The 21,670-nt window shown below is 35.0% G+C and overlaps 3 protein-coding genes across 5 annotated transcripts; 1 reads left to right on the top strand and 2 right to left on the bottom strand.

The window, feature by feature from the left end:
* Positions 1–1,518: 1,518 nt before the first annotated feature.
* Positions 1,519–9,156, top strand: 14-3-3epsilon. The gene is made up of 4 exons (XM_964626.5): positions 1,519–1,685; positions 7,125–7,435; positions 7,824–8,163; positions 8,211–9,156. The coding sequence occupies exons 1-4, from the start codon at positions 1,622–1,624 to the stop codon at positions 8,264–8,266; spliced, it is 771 nt and encodes a 256-aa protein (XP_969719.1). The 5' UTR covers positions 1,519–1,621; the 3' UTR covers positions 8,267–9,156.
* LOC135266862 (uncharacterized) lies at positions 5,114–6,555 on the bottom strand. Of its 3 annotated transcripts, none has more exons than XR_010335064.1 (3): positions 6,021–6,555; positions 5,884–5,968; positions 5,114–5,829 (listed from the first exon to the last, which is right to left on the bottom strand). XR_010335064.1 is itself a non-coding variant. In XM_064358218.1 (3 exons), the coding sequence occupies exons 1-3, from the start codon at positions 6,283–6,285 to the stop codon at positions 5,173–5,175; spliced, it is 1,014 nt and encodes a 337-aa protein (XP_064214288.1). In that variant the 5' UTR covers positions 6,286–6,555; the 3' UTR covers positions 5,114–5,172. The 3 variants fall into 3 exon arrangements, 2 of the variants coding, with proteins under 2 accessions (XP_064214288.1, XP_064214287.1); XM_064358218.1 differs by having other exon boundaries at positions 5,884–5,975; XM_064358217.1 differs by having other exon boundaries at positions 5,884–6,555.
* Positions 9,105–21,320, bottom strand: LOC658295 (histone-lysine N-methyltransferase eggless). Its single transcript, XM_008197894.3, has 9 exons — positions 21,213–21,320; positions 20,082–21,164; positions 16,035–16,709; positions 15,803–15,987; positions 13,150–13,347; positions 12,271–13,101; positions 9,640–10,015; positions 9,439–9,590; positions 9,105–9,386 (listed from the first exon to the last, which is right to left on the bottom strand). Exons 2-9 carry the CDS (start codon positions 20,917–20,919, stop codon positions 9,180–9,182), a joined length of 3,462 nt encoding a protein of 1,153 aa, XP_008196116.1. The 5' UTR covers positions 20,920–21,164; positions 21,213–21,320; the 3' UTR covers positions 9,105–9,179.
* Between the last annotated feature and the right edge of the window lie 350 nt (positions 21,321–21,670).

The following is a 21,670-nucleotide window of genomic DNA, read 5'->3' as shown; positions in this document are numbered from 1 at the left end:
TTCCATAAACCCACCCTTTAACCTTGTAAACTTATGACCTTATGAGGTAACAGAACTACTATGGAGAACTTTTTATAATTTTTTTATGGCAAGACTTATTTTTTTGTTTTTGCCAATTTTAGCGCATTCTAATAAATTTTGAAGAACTAAGCTCAGAGCACAGATTAATTTTTTTACAGAGAATTTAATAATGTTATCAGCGATTTTTTTAACATTCGTTTAGCTGTAATAACAGTTTTATTTTTTAAATTGGAATCATAGGAGGCTGTGATATTTTTGAAGTTTATTTTTTCTGATTTGATATGTCTATTTGTGTAACACATTATTTTTACATATTAAAAAATAACAAGATTTCGCTTTTTCTTTACAGTAATGTCGGAAAAAAAATCTTATTAATTGTATGATTGCCTGTCAATATATAATATAATAAATTTTATTTATTTATTATTATTTTATTTTACAAAAAAATCTCAATCCAAACACCAAAATTAAATCTCATCTGCGGTAAAAAAATACTACATTGCACTTCACTAAGTCATCAAATGGTAGTGACACATTGTTTTCAATTTTTTTGCTTTTTTATGTATTAAATTCTGCAACGATCGTATTATTTGTTCAATTGGAAATAACTTAAACATAGATTATTTTCATAATTTCACATTTTTTTACTTTAATAACCGTTCACAAAATTTCTAGATTATTCACACCTTTTATGTGAAATAATTTTTCCATGGCCAACTGCTTTCAAATATTTTAAATATATTTTTTATCAAAAATATATAAAAATATCAAACTGTATTTATATTATTTTCAGTTTAAAAAAAAATAAGCTTTTCGAAAATGTCATAGCCAACTATGATTTCTATTTAAAGAAATACAACTTTATGTTATTACAGCTAAACGATTTATTAAAAAAATTCACTGATACCATAATTAAATTCTCTATAAAAAAAAGCCATATAACGTCTTTGTTTCAAATGTCTATATTTTATAATAAGGAAGATATAAATTTTTTAACATTTGGCCAAAATATCAACTTTTGTTTATAAGTCGAAAACAAAAAACTATAGCGAGATGCGGTTTTGACCAAAATTATTTTCTCAAAAAGCGGACCGGAAAATGTGTCTTGTTTTTCTCTAAACCTTTTAGTTTCGGAAATCCCCTATTTGTGCATAAATTTTTTATCTGTATTTTTAAGTGGCCTAAATTGTTATTTTTGCTCTACTTCTGTATAAACACACTCAGTTAACACCAAAGTAGCCGTAAAGCGTCTTCTAATCAGTGATTAAAATTTAAACTGGCATTAGTTCGTAAATCTGAGCATCTGATTGGTCCAATTCCCCTGATCTGGAAACGACGCTTCTAAAAACAGTCCCTTATTGTCAATCGAATGCTGTCCATTAGGACGCATAATTTAATTATTGTGGCATGCAGTGTGTGAAAGATAAGCAGGATTAAATAATTATTTATTCAATTTGGCGCCATTGTGACGTGGGCCGGAGGCAGCCGATGTGCGTCCGATCGCGTTCGGGTTTAGTGTGGCGGGCGCGGCCATATTGGCAGTACGTTGAGTGTCTGTGTTTTTTAGTGTTGTGAAATTTCTATCGATAATCATCGCAAAATGTCTGAACGGGAGGATAACGTCTACAAGGCGAAATTGGCAGAACAGGCCGAACGTTACGATGGTGCGTATATTTCCCCCCGATTCGGCCTCCTCCCGGCCCAAACGGCCATCATCTCGGGACGCTCCTCCATTTTCCGCCGCGGGGGTGCCCCGCGCCCGGGCGGCGGCGGGGCTGCGCCCCCGTGTGCATTCCGCGCGGGTGACTCATCGATCGGCGCCCGGCCCCGCAGCCCCCGCCGGAAAAAAGCCAAATGTCAGAATTTTCGCGACACCGGCCCACTGCCTATTGCGTAACTTCCGGTTTTGCACGTGCGTCACGTGATGGGGGTGGCGGATTCTGCCCCCGACCTTGTCCCATTTGCGGCGGAATTTTACGCTGCATTTTTAAAACGGGATTGATTTTTGAGGGCGGCCTGCACAGGGGTCGGGGGTGGCAGCGCGACGGCGGCGGCGAATGCCAATCGATAATCGCAGAGAAGAATGAGGATTTACCGAAATTACCAACAAAAGATGCACGTCGGGGGCGGGTAACTTGACTGCGAAATTTAGGGGGTTTGGGGGGTAAACATTTTATTGAATTATTTGTTCGCTCACGAAACGGCGAGACGTAAAAACGGGAGAGTTCTTGCCTAAATTTTTCATCGCGTCAATTTTTAATACAAACGGTGAATTTTTTACGTTTTACGTTACACAGTTGGCATTTAAAAATCACTAATAAGTACAGTCAGAAGGAGTGAAATTGTCGATACAATGGCCTACTTGTTTTAAAATTTAAATGCAACTAAAGTTATTCAATTTTTAATTTTACAAAATAGAAAGTAAACAAAGTCGATGGTGTTATCACAAACAAACACAAACTGTTGACAGTTTCGTATGTCGTCAAGTCCTTGAACTTAAATTATTGCAACGACGAAATTAGTTTTTTTACTTTGTCAACAGTTAACAAAAAATGCGTCAAAAATGTCACCGGCTTTTACATTCAACATTTGTGAAATATTAATTAAGCCGGAAATGTACCAACATTGCGTTTGGCTGGTGATTCATCCACCTCACCATTTTTGTCGAAGTTGATAGATATCGAAAAAATGTGACAAGTTGCCATGTTTGGACAATTTTATTGCATTTGATTGTACATTGTTTTATAACAGGTTGGATTAGTTTGGACAGTTTTATAGATGTAATTTAATTCCCGGTAATTCACCGAGAAACGATAATTCATTTTTATCAACTGATCGATTCTCTTATCAATAAGGGAAGACTGAGTTGAATGTCCTGTTTAAATTTCAAGTTTGTGTTATGCTCGATGAGTAATCAAATAACGTGATGTAAATGATGAGAAAGTACAAAACGCATTTTAATGAACAAATGTGTTACGAAAGCGAAAAATTCTATTGAAAATTGAAACACCGATTAATAAACGCCTTTGCTCACTGGAAACCAGCCTTCGTTTTTTGAGAAAATAATTTTAAATCTCAACAGAAGTTGACATTTTAGCGAAATCTTAAAAAAATCATATCTTCCTTATTATAAAAGATACACATTTGAAAAAAATACATTATACAGGCACTTTTTTTCAGAGAATCTAATAATGTTATCAGCGATTTTTTTCAACCATTCGTTTAACTGTAATAACATAAAGTTATATTTTTTTTAAATAGGAATCATAGTTGGCAATGACATTTTCGAAAAGCTTATTTTTTTCTGATTTAATGTCTATTTGTGTCATACGTTAAATTTAAATAATTAAGAAAAAACAAAACATTTCGCTTTTTCTTTATAGTTGGCCATGAAAAAATTTTGGATTTGTAATTAAAACTATGAAAATTGTATTACCTAACAGTAATTATAATTTGATGATTTTTTAAACCCTAATTAATTCAAAAACAGCATAATAAATTTTTATTAGATCAAATTTTTGCAATTAATAAAAATTATTTGTTTTTATATAAAATGGCAAGCTTACGTTGTATTTCTACATATTTTCAAATTTTAAACATGCAATGACGGAAGAAGAAAAATCTTATGATTGCGCATCAATAAAATTTTATTTTACAAAAAAATGACAATTCAAACTCCAAAATCAAATTCCACCTGCAGTAAAAAAATATACAACATTATCAATGTCACCTCCATTGCACTTTACTAAATCATAAAAAAGTGACATCAAATGGTAGTGACATATCGTTTGCTATTTTCTGTACATTTTTTATGTAATTAAAATCTGCGACGCTCGTATATTTATTCAATTGAAAATAACTTTAACATAGCTTATTTTGATAATTTCACATTTTTTACTTTAAAAACCGTTCACAAACTTTCTAGATTATTCACACCTTTTATGTGAAATAATTTTTCCATGGCCAACTACTTTAAAAAATTTAAATTTTTTTTATCAAAAATATATAAAAATATCTCACTATATTTATGTTGTTTTGAGTTCAGAAAACAATAAGACAAATAGACATATCAAATCAGAAAAAAATAAGCTTTTCAAAAATGTCATAGTCAACTATGATTCTCATTTAAAAAAAATACAACTTTATGTTATTACAGCTAAACGAATGATTAAAAAAAATTGCTGATAACATTATTAAATTCTTTGGCAAAAAGTGCCTGTATAATGTCTTTGTTTTAAATGTGTATCTTTTATAATAAGGAAGATGTTTTTTTTTTAAGATTTCACTAAAATGTCAACTTTTGTTTATAAGTCGAAAACAAAAGACGATAGCGAAATGCGGTTTTGACCAAAATGATTCTCTCAAAAAAAGGACCCGAGAATGTGTCACGCGTTTTTCTCTAAACCTCTTAGTTTTGGAGCCTATTCGCCCATCCAAAATGCAACATCCTGTACAGTACTGTCAGTTTATCACTCAAGAAAATTGGAATAGATTTTAAGTATAAATAATATAATAATAATAATAAAATAAAGGCAAAGAGCTTTAAAGTTTGCAGCAGGTGTAAAGCATTTACAGTATTTACAAACAGATGCTTATTTAGTTTTATTGACATAGCGTACCGCTTAAAAAATCTGGAGCTAGAAACTTGTTTTGTTAACTTTTTTAGTTTTTATTATTTTTTAATGTTTTTATGTTTCACACTAACACAATGTTGAATAATTATTTTTAATTTATTCTCGAACTTAGCTGTTTAAAATTTAAAAAAATCAAATTCATCAAAAAATCGGAATTTGTAAATGTTCCAACACTGGAAATTATTTCCTTAAAAACGGTTTCGAAAATAATTTTTTCTACAGCCGTCAAAAAATCGTGACATTTATGCATGGTTACCTATGCGCGAAGTTTGACGTTTTTTCACTGTGAAAAAATATTATTTTTTCACGGTTTCACAGTGAAAAAATAATATTTTTTAACTGTGCAGGCAACTCGATTTTTCAGATCATTTTGTTCCAACTTATTTCTGTTACAATTTTAGTAACACGAAAAGACATCAACAGCAACCGAAATGAAGAGACGGATCGATAATGAGAGGTAGTTTTAAAGGTTTTATAATTATACAGAACAATATTACAAAACAATAATAATAGATATTTACTTTGACATATGAAAATTAAATGTGCATGACGAAAACGTGCCCCCGTTTATCCCCAGAGGCCTGAGTGAAGACGCTTGTAAATGAAAGTTATTTTCGCCATTAAAAGAAGCCGATGTAGAAGGTTGAGTGATTTTGTTTTCTTCTGTGGAGGAAGAAGGTTGAATTTTATTGGCAATTTCAATTTTATTATTCAAAGAGTCCTCGATGTAACTTTCTGCCACTGTGCTGCTTCTCCAGCCCCCATGACGTTTAATTGAAATTAGATCACCTCCAGCATTCGCCAAAAGAGTGGCAGAGCTTCTTCTGAAGCAGTGACCAGTATATTTTTTAGGTTCGTCTTTGTTAAGCCACTTTGCAATCAAACTTGGTATCTCTCCGATTTTGTTAATTCCAACATTTTGATTCACACATTTTCCGTTGGTATACTTTAAAAATAAACGGTCACTAGTCGCCCGTGGAGGCCGCAAAGCTCTATATTTTCTGACAATTTCTATATTTTCTAAATTTGAAACAGTAAATATTCGTTCGCAGTGGGTTTTTGTATCAGGCACCTTCACAATTAAGACAGACTGTTTATCTTCTATGTCAGTTAGCTTCATTTTAACTAATTCTTCACGTCGAAGGGCTCCCGATATACCCAAAATTAGCACAGTCTATAAATAAAACGAGTTGTTTTGATTTGTATTACACTAATATGATAAGTTTACCTTCATCAGTAAATATATCTTGTCATCTGCTTCATTAATAAACTTGCTAATGTCTTCTTTGTCTAAAATTTGCGACTTCTTGCTTCTGTAACCTACGCTTTTGCTTTTCAGGTAGGGCACTAACTTCGGAAACTTACGTGTATCGATATTCTCTTTAACGTTTAAGGTGGCTTTCAACATCGCATAAAGGGCCCAGAGTGTTGGTGGCTTTAAGGTGGTAGACTTTTCTTCCAAATACGCCAACAAAACATTTTCCGTTACTTGATCAATCTTTTTCATAGAACACCACTGCCGAAACTGAAGATACGTTTTTTCGTACTGCGGTCTTGATTTAGCAGGCAAAAGATTCGACACTGCCGCGCTTGCAATTGCATCTATTTCGTTTTCGCTGCTAAAATCCATCACACTTCTTCAACAAAAATACCTATTGTGACAAATTTTTCGCAACTATCACTTTTATTTATCATCGTAACCATGCAAGCAACTCGATTTATCAGACCATTTTGTTCCAACTAATTTCTGTTACTTTTTTCTTCATCTGGAGGCTGTAGAAAAAACGTTGTTTGTATTTCGTGGCGAAATTCATGTTTTAATGGCGCCTTCGAATGTCTTTTAGGTCTCGACCTGGCGGTCTCGACTAAAATAACATTCTCAGGCGCCATTAAAAAAACACTCATTTCGCGCACTTAATACAAAAATTACTATATTTTTATTGTTGACCAAATTCCATTGCGATCACGATTGTTAGACAACGTTGCCACATATCATTATTCGTTATTTATCAATATTTATCAATAAATTGATTATTTATCAATAATTTCATTCAAAGATTTTTTTACCTTTACACTTTGCAAACATTTCCCTACCACATACAACATTTTGATAAGTTAAACAAAAACAAACAACAAAAATAGAAAGTAGAAAAAATAGTATATTTCACTCATTTTCACTCCTTCGTCGCGCTCCAAAACCATTCGTGCCACAACGAACGTCTTATAATAAGATACTATAATAATTTGTTTTTTATTGGAACATCTTCCAGTAGTCTGAATAACAATATTCCAAATTGCCTTGTTCTTACACTAAATTATTTTTGTTTTTTTCTGGAGACTTGTGAATACGAACTGATATTAACAGTTTGTTTGAGTAAAAGTGTAAATTTACTAGGAGTGACGATTGAGTGACGAGCTGCAGACGAGTGTTGTAACTCTTCAGTTATAACGTTTGAATTTTTTTTTCAGAGATGGTCGACGCCATGAAGAAGGTGGCCAAGCTGGACTTGGAGTTGACCGTCGAAGAGCGCAATCTTCTGTCGGTGGCTTACAAGAACGTGATCGGTGCCCGACGAGCGTCCTGGCGTATAATATCGTCAATTGAACAGAAGGAAGAAAGCAAAGGCACCGACGACAAATTGGAAATGATAAGACAGTACAGGTCACAAGTCGAGAAAGAATTGAGAGACATCTGTTCGGATATTTTGAACGTATTGGATAAACATCTGATACCGGCGGCGTCAACCGGCGAATCGAAAGTCTTCTATTATAAAATGAAGGTAAATTTATTTGTACCAATAGACGATGTGACAATATAATGGTGGGCTTGTTGTTGGAGTAATTTCCATTCGATTTCCTTCAATCGAGCGACCTTCCATGCATAATCGGGACAATTTGTGTCGTTTTATAACTTGTTATATCGATTTTTTTTCACTTATTAATGAATCATTAGCAGCGGGTGACGCTACTTCAATTGATTAGTTTTTATTGAAAAGTTATAAACATAAATCTAGCGCGATAATGGCGAACTTTGCTTGGTGCACACTTCATTCCTCCGCATTTCGAATTAATTATTTGATCAATAAATCAGTGACAGGTTGGGGCGATCTATCATATTGATTGATTCTGTAGGTTGGAGTGAAATATTTCACAAGTTGTTTTTTGCAGGGTGATTACCATCGATATTTGGCCGAGTTCGCAACAGGCAACGATCGCAAAGACGCCGCCGAGCATTCGTTGGTCGCTTACAAGTCAGCGAGCGACATCGCAATGACGGAACTCCCGCCCACGCACCCGATTCGGCTCGGTCTGGCGCTAAATTTCTCGGTATTTTACTACGAGATATTAAATAGCCCCGATAGGGCCTGTCGTCTGGCGAAGGCGGCCTTCGACGACGCCATCGCCGAGTTGGACACGTTATCCGAAGAGAGCTACAAAGACAGCACGCTGATCATGCAATTGTTGCGCGACAACCTGACGCTGTGGACCAGTGATATGCAAGGAGACGGTTAGTATCAAAAATCAGTCAGCAGCTCGGTAATAATCTGTCTGCAGGCGAGGCGGAGCCCAAAGAGCAGCTGCAGGACGTAGAGGACCAGGACGTGTCGTAACTGTTTAGCTGATCTCCAGCGACTACGAACTAACCAGTGCTGTGTAGTGCGGGCCAGGCCCAGACATTCGAACCGGAGGCGGTAACCGTCTCGATCCCAGTACATACTGTATTATTATAATTATCTTAGCCGTAACTCTATATTGTATCTGTTTGTCTCAAAATGTGTGAATGAGAGAGCCTCTCTACGAGCGACTGTTCTCTGATTTCTCTCCTCTCTCCTTGCCCTGTCTCCTCGGCCATTGTCCCGGCGCACGCAATGTTAATCTTTTTCTATTAAACATCAAAAATAAACAAATTAAACGTACTCTCGGTCTAGCAGCTTGGCCTCCCCCTTTATACTCCCTCCCAGTGAGAGTGGCGTGTGGTGCGAATGAGGCGAGTGTCTTGTTTATTTTCCCGCTTTATTTATATTGAGTTTGAACGAAAAAGGCAGCCTTTCGAGGGAATTGTAGTATTAGGTGATTGATTTTTGGCAATAGAGCAGTATTTTTGTGGCGAGCAAAAACACGCATATTTCCGTACAAATGGCATTCCGCTATTTTCGAGTACTTACAGTAGATTTTATGTGATGGTGATTGCATGTCGAGCAATAAGTTTTTTCTATTTTGTAAATCTATTTTTTTACATCACTGTTTTATCGGAAAACTGGTGAAATTTCAGTTTTTCGCGGTACTTAATGTCACCACTGCCAGTGAATCTCAACGGAGCGAAACATTACTAAGGGTTGGTGCAGGATTTTACCAGTTTTTTTGTTTATGACAATTATTTGGCTGTTGTGATTTTTTAACTGCATTTTTAACGTGCGTATGAATGTGAAGAAAAAAAACAATGCTGTGTAGATTGATTTAAAGAAATTGATGTATTATTATAAAATTATTTAAAAACAGACGCAATCTTTGTTGTTACACAACCTACAATAATCTTCCTTTACACTCCAACGAGCCGCAGTGACAGTACAAGACCCGTCCTGGAACACTCCCTATGTCGTAGTTGTAGTTCCATGTTAGTTCAGTGCCGGCCCTGATAAACTGCGAACAGAAGAAGGCGACCCACGGGAACCTCAGATCGTGAGTATCCACGAACACGTTCTGGACGAAGACATTGGGCGAACACGAGTGCTGAAATTGAACGAACGTGAGTCACATTTTTCTCCTACTACTACCACCCTACATTTAAAAACCGGCCAATATTTCCCGCATTTTTCGTATCCATGATGTAGGGCTCCTCCTCCCCAAAGAAACTGCGCACTGACACTTGACTCGGCTTGTTATCGTCCAGGTCTGACCCCGACTTTGGATTAAAACTCAAAACTTCCTTTGGATCTAGTGAGGGAAAAACGTAATCACATACTCGGCTCCGCCTCGCACTTACCGTCCTCATCGTCTGAAATCGTGACGGTTTCGATCTCAGTGGTAACACTCTCGAGTGGAATTTTCTCTTCTTTTTTGAAGAATTTCTCCTCGACTTTCGGCTCCTCCTCCTTCCGGCGCCTCAACCTCATTGAATTCTCGAAGTCGCCACTCACGAGGGGGTAACTGGGGGTGAAATCGTTGTCTTGGGGGTGTCTCTGCCAACGGCGCCGCCTCCCGTCCGGCCTCTGCTCCTCTTCTTCGTCCTCCGGAGTCGCCGAACGGCTCCGGGGGCTGTCCGGTTCGTTGACATCGCTCTCGTAGTCTTCCTTGTGTTTTTCGCAGTTTTCGATGTAGTCCAACTCGGCGAAATACTCGTCGCCGTAGGTGACCCCATCCTGGGGGAAAAATTAAATTAAACGCTGAGTGGAGTTACAATTTGTGTCAGAAAAATTGTTAAGATTCAAAAGCTTACAGATTAATGCATGAAGAAAGTAAAATTGTGAAGTTACGTTTGAATAGTTCAACAGTGAAGAAAATAACTTCAGCTAACGAAGATGAAGAAATTTCTGGTTGTTTTCTTGATGGAAATAACCTTCAAGAAAAAAAAAGTAATCTACGAAGAAAAAGTGTCAAAGATTCAAGACAAAAAGATTTTGAAATTCAATAGGCTATGCATTAAGATAGCAATGCAAGACAAAAGAACGTGAACATTGAAGACCTGTAAGATTTGGAGATTCCAAATTATTTAATGCATAATAAATGTTCCAGGCACCGCAAATCTCGACGAAAAGTGGAACAATTACGGCGAATCTATAAGACTTCGAGCAAAATAGGCAGACAGAATAGTTTTAGCCATTTTTTTTTTTCAAAATTTTGAATACTGCGGAGAAAGTATTAACAATTATTTTTTTATTTTTCCAATTATAGCAAAAATATTCGAAAAAGTGAAACTATTTTGATTTTATCTTATGTAAGATGATCCGGAAAATCGATTGGTTTTAAGAAAATTGCCAAATTCTCAATAGTTTTTTAATTTTATTTTTTTTTATTTTTTATGAGCAATTTACGAGAACAATGATCAGAGCTTTCCAAAGATAATAAAAATTTCATGGGGTTACAGGCTATCCCAGCGAGTTGGTAAAGTCCATAGTCACCTCTAAATGTTAGAAAAGTAATAACTTTTTCTTCCTAAGCCATAGATACTAATCCCCTGCCCCACATAATTTTTTTTCAAATATACAGGTGTTCCGGAAATGAATTACAATACAAACTCACGTTTTTTTAAATGGAACACCCAACATTTTTTGCATTTTTAGATGTAGCATTTCAAACTAATGATTTTGACCTAAACTTTTATTGGTTGATTTTACTTAGTTTCTAAAATATTTTAATTTTTTTTTACAAAACAAACTCTTTTAATAATGTGTAACTCAGAAACTAAGATAAGACTTCTAGAAAAGTCGGACTTTCACCACTTAAAAAGATGAGAGTTGAATTGATTGGCGCATTGCAATGAGGGACGTAAATAATTTAAGAAGTTTGTTAAAAGATGAATAACTTGAAAAAGTTAAGTGGAACGCCCTATTTTTTGTTTTTGCTTATCAAAGATCGTTAAACTGTCTATCTAAAAACATACTTTCAAATGCCTAAAGTTAATAATTAAAAAGATAATTATTAGCAACAATGGAGATTATTCATGAGCATTGTCGTTACCATAGTAAACCGTACCATACCCATAGCAACTCCACCGCGAATCATTTGATGGAGTTTGTACGGGGATTTAAAAATTCGCCATAAATATTAAAATTTTAATTATTTCAGTGTAAAAAGTGACCAATAATGGCCTAAGGGTAATATCAAAGTTATTATTAGCCGAAAATTTAACTTTTCGACACTTAACTGTTAGTGTTTTTAGATAGACAATTTAAAGGTCTTTTAGATACAAAAAAAAAGGATGTTCCACTTAAAAGTTATTTAGTTATTTAACTTTTAACAAACCTCTTAATTTTTTATTTTTTTGAGCGAAGTGAGCTAAGAAAAAATAAATTCTTAATGTTTGAACATTTTACTTAAAAGTGGTGAAAGTGCCACTTTTCTAGACGTCTTAGTTTTTGTGTAATAAATTTTTAAAATAAGCGTGTTTTCGCTAGAAAAAATTGAAACCACAAGTTTAAGTCAAAATCATTAGTTTTAAAAGCCACATCAAAAAACGCAAAAAATATATAGTGTTCCATTTAACAAAAAAATTTTTATTAAAAAAGAAATTAAAAAAAAGTTTATATTATAGCTCATTTCAGAAACACCCTGGATATTTGAAAATAATTTTAGGTGAAGTAGAGGGCTTAGGAAAATAAAATTATTACTTTTCCAATGTTTACCTAAGCGCTGGGACACCCTGTCTGTTCCATAGTAAGGAGCAGATCAAAATCTATAAAACAGAAGGGGTTTTAGCAATTTTTTTTTCTCAAAATTTTGAATTTCTTGGAAAAAGTAGACAAATTTTTAGTTTTTTTACCATTGCTTGGCAAAGAAAACTTCAAGAAAGAAAGTTTCCACACCTATGGAAGCTGGCAAGAAGTTAAGTAAAGAGATAAAATCGAAGATGTGTGTAGTCAGTTGCGAGTATTGAAAATAAAGAAGTTACTCTCACCTCATTGGCCATTTGTTCGGTATGAATAGTCCCCGCATAAATGCATATAAACGTGCCTTGCGGCACATCGTTGACACACCTGATCCCCCAGCCCCTGTTATGCGTCCGAAACACTTGCAATTTAATCGACATCGGGTTCTGAACCACTCGGTTCAGACAAGTCGCTGCGCATTTACACCGCGAATTGCACTCGTAAATCCCGGTTAAAACCTGTTCGTGTAACCGGCGATAGACATAACCGATCGAGTTCGGATCAACGTTCTTCCCCATATACTTGGCGCCCTCTAGCGTCAGCTGCCAACACGCGCATTTCATTTTATCGGAACAATCGTCCGTGCAGTCGCACCCGATCAAAAACTCCGGATCCGTGTTCAACGGAACATCCTCCATGGGCACACGTTTCGTGGCATAATTGCAAAAATCGAGCATTTCGTTGTTGATCCCGTTGATGACCGGGATCGGGACCTGTTCCAGGCCCTTGGACAGATCCTTCGGGTCCGGGTTGCACTCGACGCTGAATTCGGCCAAACACCGCACCATGTGGTTGAAATCGAACAAATCGACCGTCATTTCGCTCTTAGTCACGCGCAAATATTGGTGCACCTCCTTCATGTTGCGCAAAATCTGGCTGCACGGAGCTTTATACACGATTTCTTTCCGCCCTTTCACTTTCAGAGTCATTCGGGCCCACCCGCACAGCAGCGGCTTCGACAGGGGGTTGTGGCCGCGCAACTTGCCCAGACTGTGGCGGACGTAGTCTTTGCAGGCCGGGGAGCAGGTGTGGGGGCGGTAGAGGCGCTGCGTGATGACTTGGTCACGTGGTGTGAAGTACTGGAATTGCATGGGTGAGAAATGGCGGTGGAAGGGGGAAGAGCTTACCATGATTTTGCTGGTCGGTTCACTGAAGACAGGGGGGATGTTGTTGACTTGGGGAAGGAACGGCACGAAGCCCCCGGAAGTGGTGTTCTCGGGGCGGGCGGTGCTTTTCCGAGCCACGGCACGGACGGTTCGGCTGTTTTCGGCCGGCTTCTCGAAGTCGGAGTTCTTCGTGTATTGCACGATGGTGGCAGATTCGCTCTAAGGCAAAGGTGAGTTGAACTTAGTGAGACATGTTTTTCAAGTTTTTTACAGGGCCAATGTAAAGGTTTAAAGCACTAACTTACAAACGCTTGATAATTTTCGTCATCGTATTTAACTTTAAAAATTTTCAAAATATTCTTCAGGAAGAATAATATAATAATAATATTTATAATAATAATAAAAAAGTATAATATAAATATAATATATATAATAATAAAATATAATAAAAAATAAAATAAAATATAATATTTTTTGAATTCTCTCAAAACGACCCTTTTTTGAGCAATTTTTTAAATTAAGTGGAATCCAACGCAAACAAATTTTTTTCCCGTTCAAATATACTTTTGAGACAGTCTTTGTGAAAGATCTCTTGTTTAGTTCTTAAGACACAAAAGTCTCATAACTTTACCATCATATAGAACATCAATTTTTCGCCGACATTAAAAAATTCTAAAATCAGCAATTTTAAACATAAATACAAAATGTTTCTTACAAAATGATTTTTCTATTTTTCTTGTGTTTTTTTCTTCTCTATAATTTTGTTAAATAGAATTAGATATTTTTTTATATTATTATATTTTTTATTTATCTTCAATCACATTGTTTTTTTATTTTTTGTTATTTTGCATTTATTATCTGGGCCAAAACCTTTATCAGCTTTGCTGCCTTTTGGACCAATTTGTGATAGGAACAACTTGTAGAAAATTTTAATTTTGTTATCGTATTTTTTTCTTGTTGTAACTAATTATATTGTAACTGTTTTTACTGCCACAAATAAATTATAATTATTATTATTATTATTAAGGTATTTTTTTATATTAATAATAATAATAAATAGTCTTTATTATGGGCGAAGTTTAGCCCAAGCTACTTCGACTTAACCCAAACAAAAAATACAGGAAAATAAAATAATTATAATCGTGCTTAAATAATAAAAAATAAATGTGATAATCAAAATCAAAATAAGAAAATAAAAGAGGAAAGTAAATATTAATAGTAAAAGAAAAATAATTGATTTTTATTAATATTCAATGTTTTGTTATACAATTGTGTCTAACTTATAAAAATCAAGTCCTGTTTTTTTATTCATCTACGACATTGTCAAGAACAATTATTGGAATATTTTCTGCACTCCTCAGAGCAGTGATCTCTTTTAATTTGCTTCTGTGGTAACTATTATAAATTTTTACAAGTGAGACATTCTCAGGTCCTTTTTTAGAGAAAATATCGTCTTTTGTTTTTGACTTATAAACAAAAGTTGACATTTAATAATGTTATTAGCAGTTTTTTTAATAATTCGTTTAGCTGTAATAACATAGTTTTATTTTTTTAAATAGGAATCATAGTTGGCTATGACATTTTCGAAAAGCTTATTTTTTTCTGAACTCAAAACAATATAAGTATAGTTTGATATGTTTATAAACTTTTGATAAAAAATATATTTAAAATATTTGAAAGCAGTTGGCCATGAAAAAATTATTTCACATAAAATAAGTGAAAAATCTAGTAATTTTGTGAACGGTTACTAAAATAAAAAATGTTAAATTATCAAAATAAGCTATGTTAAAGTTATTTTCAATTGAACAAATAATACAATCGTTGCAGATTTTAAATACATAAAAAATGTCCAAAAAAATGGAAACGATGTGTCACTATCATTTGATGACACTTTTTAATGATTTAGTGAAGTAAAATGGAGGTGACGTTGATAATGTAATGTATTTTTTACCGCAGATGGGATTTTATTTTGGTGTTTGGATTGACAATTTTTTGTAAAATAAAATTTTATTGACAAGCAATCATATAATTAAAAAGATTTTTCTTTTTCCGACATTTCATGTTCAATTAGAAAATAGAATAACAATTTAAGCTGCCATTTTAAATCTAAAAACAAATAATTTTTATTTATTGCAAAAATTTGATCTAATAATAATGTATTATGGTGTTTTTGAATTATTTATTGTTTCATGGGCTACTATGTTTTATGTTTTAAAAATATCTCAGCCGCCTATGATTCCCATTTAAAAAAATTAAACTTTATGTTATTACAGCTAAACGAAAGGTTAAAAAAATCACTGATTACAATATTAAATTCTCTGTAAAAAAGTGCCTGTATAATGTCTGTTTCAAATGTGTATCTTTTGTAATAAGGAAGATATGAATTTTTTAAGATTTGGATAAAATGTCAACTTTTGTTTATAAGCCGAAAACAAAAGACGATATCGGGATGCGGTTTTGACTAAAATTATTTTCTCAAAAAACGAACCCAAGAATGTGTCATTTGTTTTTCTCTAAACCTCTTAGTTTCAGAGATCCCCTATTCGGACAAAAAAATGCAACACCCTGTACAAAGGCGAGCAAAAAATTTCGGTCACTTTTAAAATTCCATTGTCATAAAGGATAAGGAATTACACACTTATAAAATGAGGAAATTTGCAGCTAGCTGACTTACCGGCCCTTGCTTCCTATTGGACGTCCGTCCACCAGTGTGTCTTTTCGTCGCATTTTGCTCCTCCTTAAACATCGGACTCAACCTAGTCGATCCTCTGTAGATCCACTCCATACGATTCAACGATTCGAAATAAACCAAAACGAGTGAACAATCGACCTCCATAATTTTACACAAAACCCACTTTCCTATTGGAAATTTATAAATTTCGCCCAAAATCACAATTTTTCCTTACCATTATACTCCACCCTAACGGTGTGCCCCTTCGACAGCTTAACCATCGGCCTATCGGCACTCTCCAGGTACTTTTTAATAAACGGCCTCGAATTCACATGCATATCCTCCCACACGTTCTTACTCGCTTCGAAAACAACATGCACATTGGTGTAATTCACATACTGCGAATAGCCAATATCGAAGAAAATCAAATATCGGTACTTGTTTTGCGCCACCGGCGGCTCCGCCACAACCCCGGGATAGAACGGCTCATACCTAATTTTTCTCGCCTCTCCCGTGGGCCCTATCTCCTTGAAGACGGCAATAACGCGCGTGCCGGTCTCCAGTCTGATGGTGGAGTGTTTCATGGACGCGATGTTTTTCCCATCGACGACGCGCTCGACGTGCTGCTTCAACTCCACCATTTTGTACAGGGTGGTGGTGCAGGGGTTGTCGTTGTAGACCGTCCCGGGGTAGAGCACGCGTTTGAGGCGCGCTTTGATCCACGAACCGGACGAGTTCTCGCGCGAGATGTAGTACATTTCGTCGATGCGCACCACCAACGGCTCGGGGTTGCCCACGGCGGGCACGTCGTCGGGCTTGGGGCTGTCGGAGGGGCTGTCCACCTCGGTGTACGACACCTGCTTGGAGGCCGTGCGCTGGCTCTTGCGCGTGATGGACGGCAGGACCGACTCTGGAAGGATTTTTACAAAACTTTGATAAAACTAAATTTTATAGCTCAGTCAAATTAGACAAAAACGTGGGCGGTATAAACATACAGGCTGTCCCAATGATGCATAACTTGTTTATTACTAATTAATACTGACTAGCACTTGCGCACGGCTTCGCGCGCATATCCACGACCATTTTGAAAAACAATGAAACACTTAGTATAACACAATTTTATTGTGAACTTTAAAGCCATGACTCAATGCGAACCCGAGTAAATTTTGCTTTTTTTCATAATTGCAAACAAAGTCATTCCCTGTTTAACCCACTTGTGGTCGTAATTTTCAAAAATCATGAAACACATTTTCTTTCTTTTTAACCGTAAGTCCGTATGTCAATTCTCTTGGATATAACTTCAAAAATGAAGGAATTTTGCGTTTAACTCCATTGGGGGTGGAATTTCTAAAAATGCTGAAATATACGCCTCTTCCTTTTTAACCGAATGTTAAAAAATGAATTTGAAACAAAGACATTATACAGGCACTTTTTTACAGAGAATTTAATAATGCTATCAGCGATTTTTTTTAACTATTCGTTTAGCTGTAATAACAAAGTTTTATTTTTTTAAATGGGAATCATAGGCGGCTGTGAAATTTTTGAAACGCTTATTTTTTTCTAATTTGACATGTCTATTTGTGTAATACATTAATTTTAAACATTTAAGAAAAAACAAAACATTTCGCTTTTTCTGTACAGTAGGCCATGAAAAAATTTTGGATTTTTAATTAAAACTATGAAAATTGTATTACCCAACAAGTATTTATAATTTATTGATTTTTTAAACTCTAATTAATTTAAAAAAGGCATAAAAAATTATTATTAGATCAAATTTTTGCATATAATAAAAATTATTTGTTTTTATATTTAAAATGGCAGGCTTACATTGTCATTCTATTTTCTAATTTTAAACATGAAATGTCGGAAGAAGAAAAATATTATTAATTGTATGATTGCGTCTCAATAAAATTTTATTTTACAAAAAAAATGTCAATCCAAACACCAAAATCAATTTCCATCTGCGATAAAAAATACACAACATTATCAACGTCACCCCCATTGCACTTCACTAAATCAGAAAAAAGTGTCATCAAATGGTAGTGACACATATATCGTTTTCAATTTTTAGCACATTTTTTATGTAATTAAAATATGTGACGCTCGTATATTTATTCAATTGAAAATAACTTTAACATATCTTATTTTTATAATTTAAAATTTTTGCTTTAATAACCGTTCACAAAATTTCTAGATTATTCACACCTTTTACGTCAAATAATTTTTCCATGGCCAACTACTTTCAAATATTTTAAATATATTTTTTATCAAAAATATATAAAAGTATCAAACTATATTTATACAGTTTTCAGTTCAGAAAAAAATAAGCTTTTCGAAAATGTCATAGCCAACTATGATTCTCATTTAAAAAAATACAACTTTACGTTATTACACCTAAACGAATGATTAAAAAAAACGTTGACAACATTATTAACCATCAACCCTCTTTGGGGGTGGAACTTCTAAAAAATCATGAAACACCAACTGCCAAAATACCAATTTTCATAAATATAAGTTAAAAAATGACAGATTTTTATATTTAACTCCCTTCCAAATTTTCTTAAACACAAGTTTTTTCATCTGTAACCAAAAGCTCAAGTACCAATTGCACAGATCCAAATTAAAAATCACGGATTTTTATATAAGTTCCAACCCCTGTTCAACCCCCCTAGGGTTAATATTTCCAACTAAAACAGTGTTTTTTCACTTTTCATTGAAAGCCCAAATACCAGCTTTAATTAATGTAAATTCAAAAGTTACGAATTTTCATACAAATTTTATTACGCCATTTAACCCTCTTAGGGGTTGATTTTTAAAAATTCCTGAAATACGTCTTTCATTTTCTTTAACAGAAAGCCCAAATACTAATTTTCAGGAACATAACTTTGATAATGACGGTTTTTATTCAAATTTTAACACCCTTAGGGGGTGATTTTCCGAAAATTCTGAAACACGTCTTTTTTCTTTTTTTAACCGAAAGCCCAAATACTAATTTTCAAGAATATAACTTTAAAAACTTTTATTCAAATTTTAATACCACATTCAACGCGCTTAGGGTTTTTTTTCAAAAGCCTAAAACACGTCTTTTTTTTTAACCAAAAATCCAAATACTAATTTTCAAGGATGTAAGTTCATTGTAACTTTAAAAATGACGGATTTTCTAAATTCAACTCCCCATTTAACCCCTTTAGGGGTTGATTTTCCAAAAATCCTGACACCGTCTTTCTTCTTTTTTAACCGAAAGTCCAAGTACTAATTTTCTTAAAAATGACGGATTTTTATTTAAATTTTAATTTTTAAATTTTTTCAAAAACCCTTTCTTAGTACATGCTTACGTTATAAAAGCTACCTATTGTGAAAATTTCAGGTTTCTATACTTAGCCGTTTAGGCTGTGCGTTGACAGAGTAGTCAGGACAAGCAATTTTATATACATGGTATTTCAAGTTACAGTTCCAGTCAAAAAATAAATACTTCTACTTGTCCAAAAGAAAAAAAAATATCGCAAACGATACAGTTTCTAACACGCTTCAATCTGATGCTTTAATATTATTCCAAAATTTCATTAAGATCGTGGAATGCAAAAAACTTTATCAAAAAAAAAGTTTTTTTCAAAATTATTGCAATGACTTTTTCATAATAAATTCTTATTTTTTAAAGTGAGAATTCCGAAATTGAAATAGTAAAAAACCCAAGGCGTTTTGAGCAAATAAAAATTTAATTTTATTTAACTTTGACAGAAAACAGACTTCGAATCTTTGCTTGATTCACAAAAAATTGTAACGTCATTAACTGTCAGACTAAAATTTGACTTGTCAATCATTATCTAACTAAAAGTCGTCTATTTGCTAAAACTATAAGATATTCTGAATTTTTCTGTTGCAAATTTGCCGAAAAATATACATAGGCGAATTCATAGTGATTTTTCAAAAATTGGTCTTTTTCTGTAACAAAAAGTTAATAATTCCAAAACGACAAGAGATAGACTCGTAATAGTTTATATAAATTTTAAATTATAAAATTTTGCAAAAATATAAATGGTGTTCAATTTAAAAAATGTACCTGTCTACAACACCCTGTGTATAATAAAAATATTTTTAGTTTGTGGACTAAAGTCCACAAACAACATGGCAATATTTCAAATAGCAAAAAAAATATAGACCGATTACATATCCCTGGGTCAGCCTGTATATCAACCCAAGTGTTATGAAAAAATCCAATTCTCTAGAATTTTTTTCCACAAATTTGTCTAATTTGCCTGGACTATCAATAAGGTGTCCCCACCTGTGCGCACGATGGGGCCCGTGGAGGTGAAGTGGTCGTCAACGATCGAAATGATGCATTTTTCGACCGTTTCAGGCCGACACTCCTTGTACAAGTTGAACTGAATGCTATCAAGCGAGTTTCTCGTCTCTTTGATCATGGTCTGTAACTCACTCAACTCGCCATTGATCTTGTTGTTCTTCGCTTTGAGGAAATTCACCTCGTTCTCCGCATGCGAGACCACATTCAGCCGAGCCATGGTCTCGCTTAACACCTTCTCGAGGTTCTCCTCAAAAAAGCGCAAACTGTCGTCCTCCAAAGGGGGCACTTGTGCCGCCTCCTCCTCCTCGTCCGAGTCGTCAATCTCGACAGTGTCGTTGCGAAAGGGCACCTCAACATTGCACAGAATATTCCCCGCCTCCAGCTCGGATGCCAGCATGTCGTACTCCCGTATTGCAACCTCGTAGCATTCACTACACACTTCCTTGTTCCCCTTACCCGAATTTTTCACCCGGTAGTAGCTGAGGCACAGGTTGGGGGCCACGAGCAAGTCTTTGCCGCTCTTGCAGGCGTAATTGATGCACTTGCTGTTGACGGATTTTTGCACTAGGTCTATCACCTCGACGCTGTCTTCGCCCGTCTTTGTCTTTTTCGACGGCGGGATGGGCTCTTCCTCGTCGTCGTCCAGCACCACCACGTCGGGGTTCTTCGGGGGGCCCGCCTTTGGGGCGGCTTCTCCCGCTTGGGAAGCGTCGAGGCTGGGGGGCCCCCCGATTATTTGGACCCCGGTCGATTCCCGGATTATTATCTGGGCGCTGGAAATTGTCTCGTCAATGTCCATAGCGTCGTCCTCCTCCATTTTCGCACAAATAAGACGCTTTTAACCGGCAAACCTAACCTCAATTTTTCAACAACAAAATTGCAATTTCTGCGTAGAGGCTATTCTGAACTTGATAAGGGACAATTATGAACACTCTAAACAACTATTCACTACTTCTCGCCGAATTTAAGGCCAGAAAACACCTATTTAATTGTTAAAACGTCAAACCTTCATTTGTTTCAAGTATTATCATCGATTAGGAAACTTTTCAACCAAATAAAGGCCTGCAAACGTATATATCAATAAATTACACTGAAACTGAGTCACATTACGTTTCAAATTAATAAATTATTTACAATTTTTGAATTGGTTTACAATTTCTCAAACACCAACTGCGCATGCGCCGTTTTTGCGCAGGATTGTATTGGGTAATTGTGGGCCTACCACAGCAAATTCCCGTTGCAAAAAAACATGGTCATTAAATTTTTTTATTGAATCTTATGAAATGCCATGGTTAATACCACGATAGTACCTACTGTTTCTGCAATGGTTGCAGAAACTAGTACAAAAATTACGTTACGAGCTGAAGGCGAGTGTCGCAACAAGCCTCCACAAAAATTAGTAATGAAAAAGTAGTGTTAGGATTCTCTTCTGCTCGTTTAGAGCATTATTAATTATTACAGAATATACAGGCTTGTTAGAAAGTATGAATACAGTTAAATATTTTCAGAACGTTTTAACAGAAAATTTTGAAATTTGGGAAACAGTTAACAGTGTTTAAATTATATCA

Source organism: Tribolium castaneum, chromosome 8 (genome assembly GCF_031307605.1).
Source record: "Tribolium castaneum strain GA2 chromosome 8, icTriCast1.1, whole genome shotgun sequence".
In the NCBI taxonomy this organism is placed as follows: domain Eukaryota; kingdom Metazoa; phylum Arthropoda; class Insecta; order Coleoptera; family Tenebrionidae; genus Tribolium; species Tribolium castaneum.
The sequence above is the reverse complement of the archived record's forward strand: the minus strand, read 5'-3'. Positions and strand labels throughout refer to the sequence as shown.

Excerpts from the sequence above, each read along its gene's own strand:
- 14-3-3epsilon (XM_964626.5), top strand. The coding sequence starts at position 1,622 with ATGTCTGAACGGGAGGATAACGTCTACAAGGCGAAATTGGCAGAACAG. Across the intron at positions 7,436-7,823 it reads TCTTCTATTATAAAATGAAG|GGTGATTACCATCGATATTT; the intron begins GTAAATTTATTT and ends TGTTTTTTGCAG. Across the intron at positions 8,164-8,210 it reads CAGTGATATGCAAGGAGACG|GCGAGGCGGAGCCCAAAGAG; the intron begins GTTAGTATCAAA and ends ATCTGTCTGCAG.
- LOC135266862 (XM_064358217.1), bottom strand. The coding sequence starts at position 6,285 with ATGGATTTTAGCAGCGAAAACGAAATAGATGCAATTGCAAGCGCGGCA. Across the intron at positions 5,830-5,883 it reads AGATATATTTACTGATGAAG|ACTGTGCTAATTTTGGGTAT; the intron begins GTAAACTTATCA and ends TTTTATTTATAG.
- LOC658295 (XM_008197894.3), bottom strand. The coding sequence starts at position 20,919 with ATGGAGGAGGACGACGCTATGGACATTGACGAGACAATTTCCAGCGCC. Across the intron at positions 16,710-20,081 it reads GGGCCCCATCGTGCGCACAG|AGTCGGTCCTGCCGTCCATC; the intron begins GTGGGGACACCT and ends AAATCCTTCCAG. Across the intron at positions 13,348-15,802 it reads CCAATAGGAAGCAAGGGCCG|AGCGAATCTGCCACCATCGT; the intron begins GTAAGTCAGCTA and ends CCTTTGCCTTAG.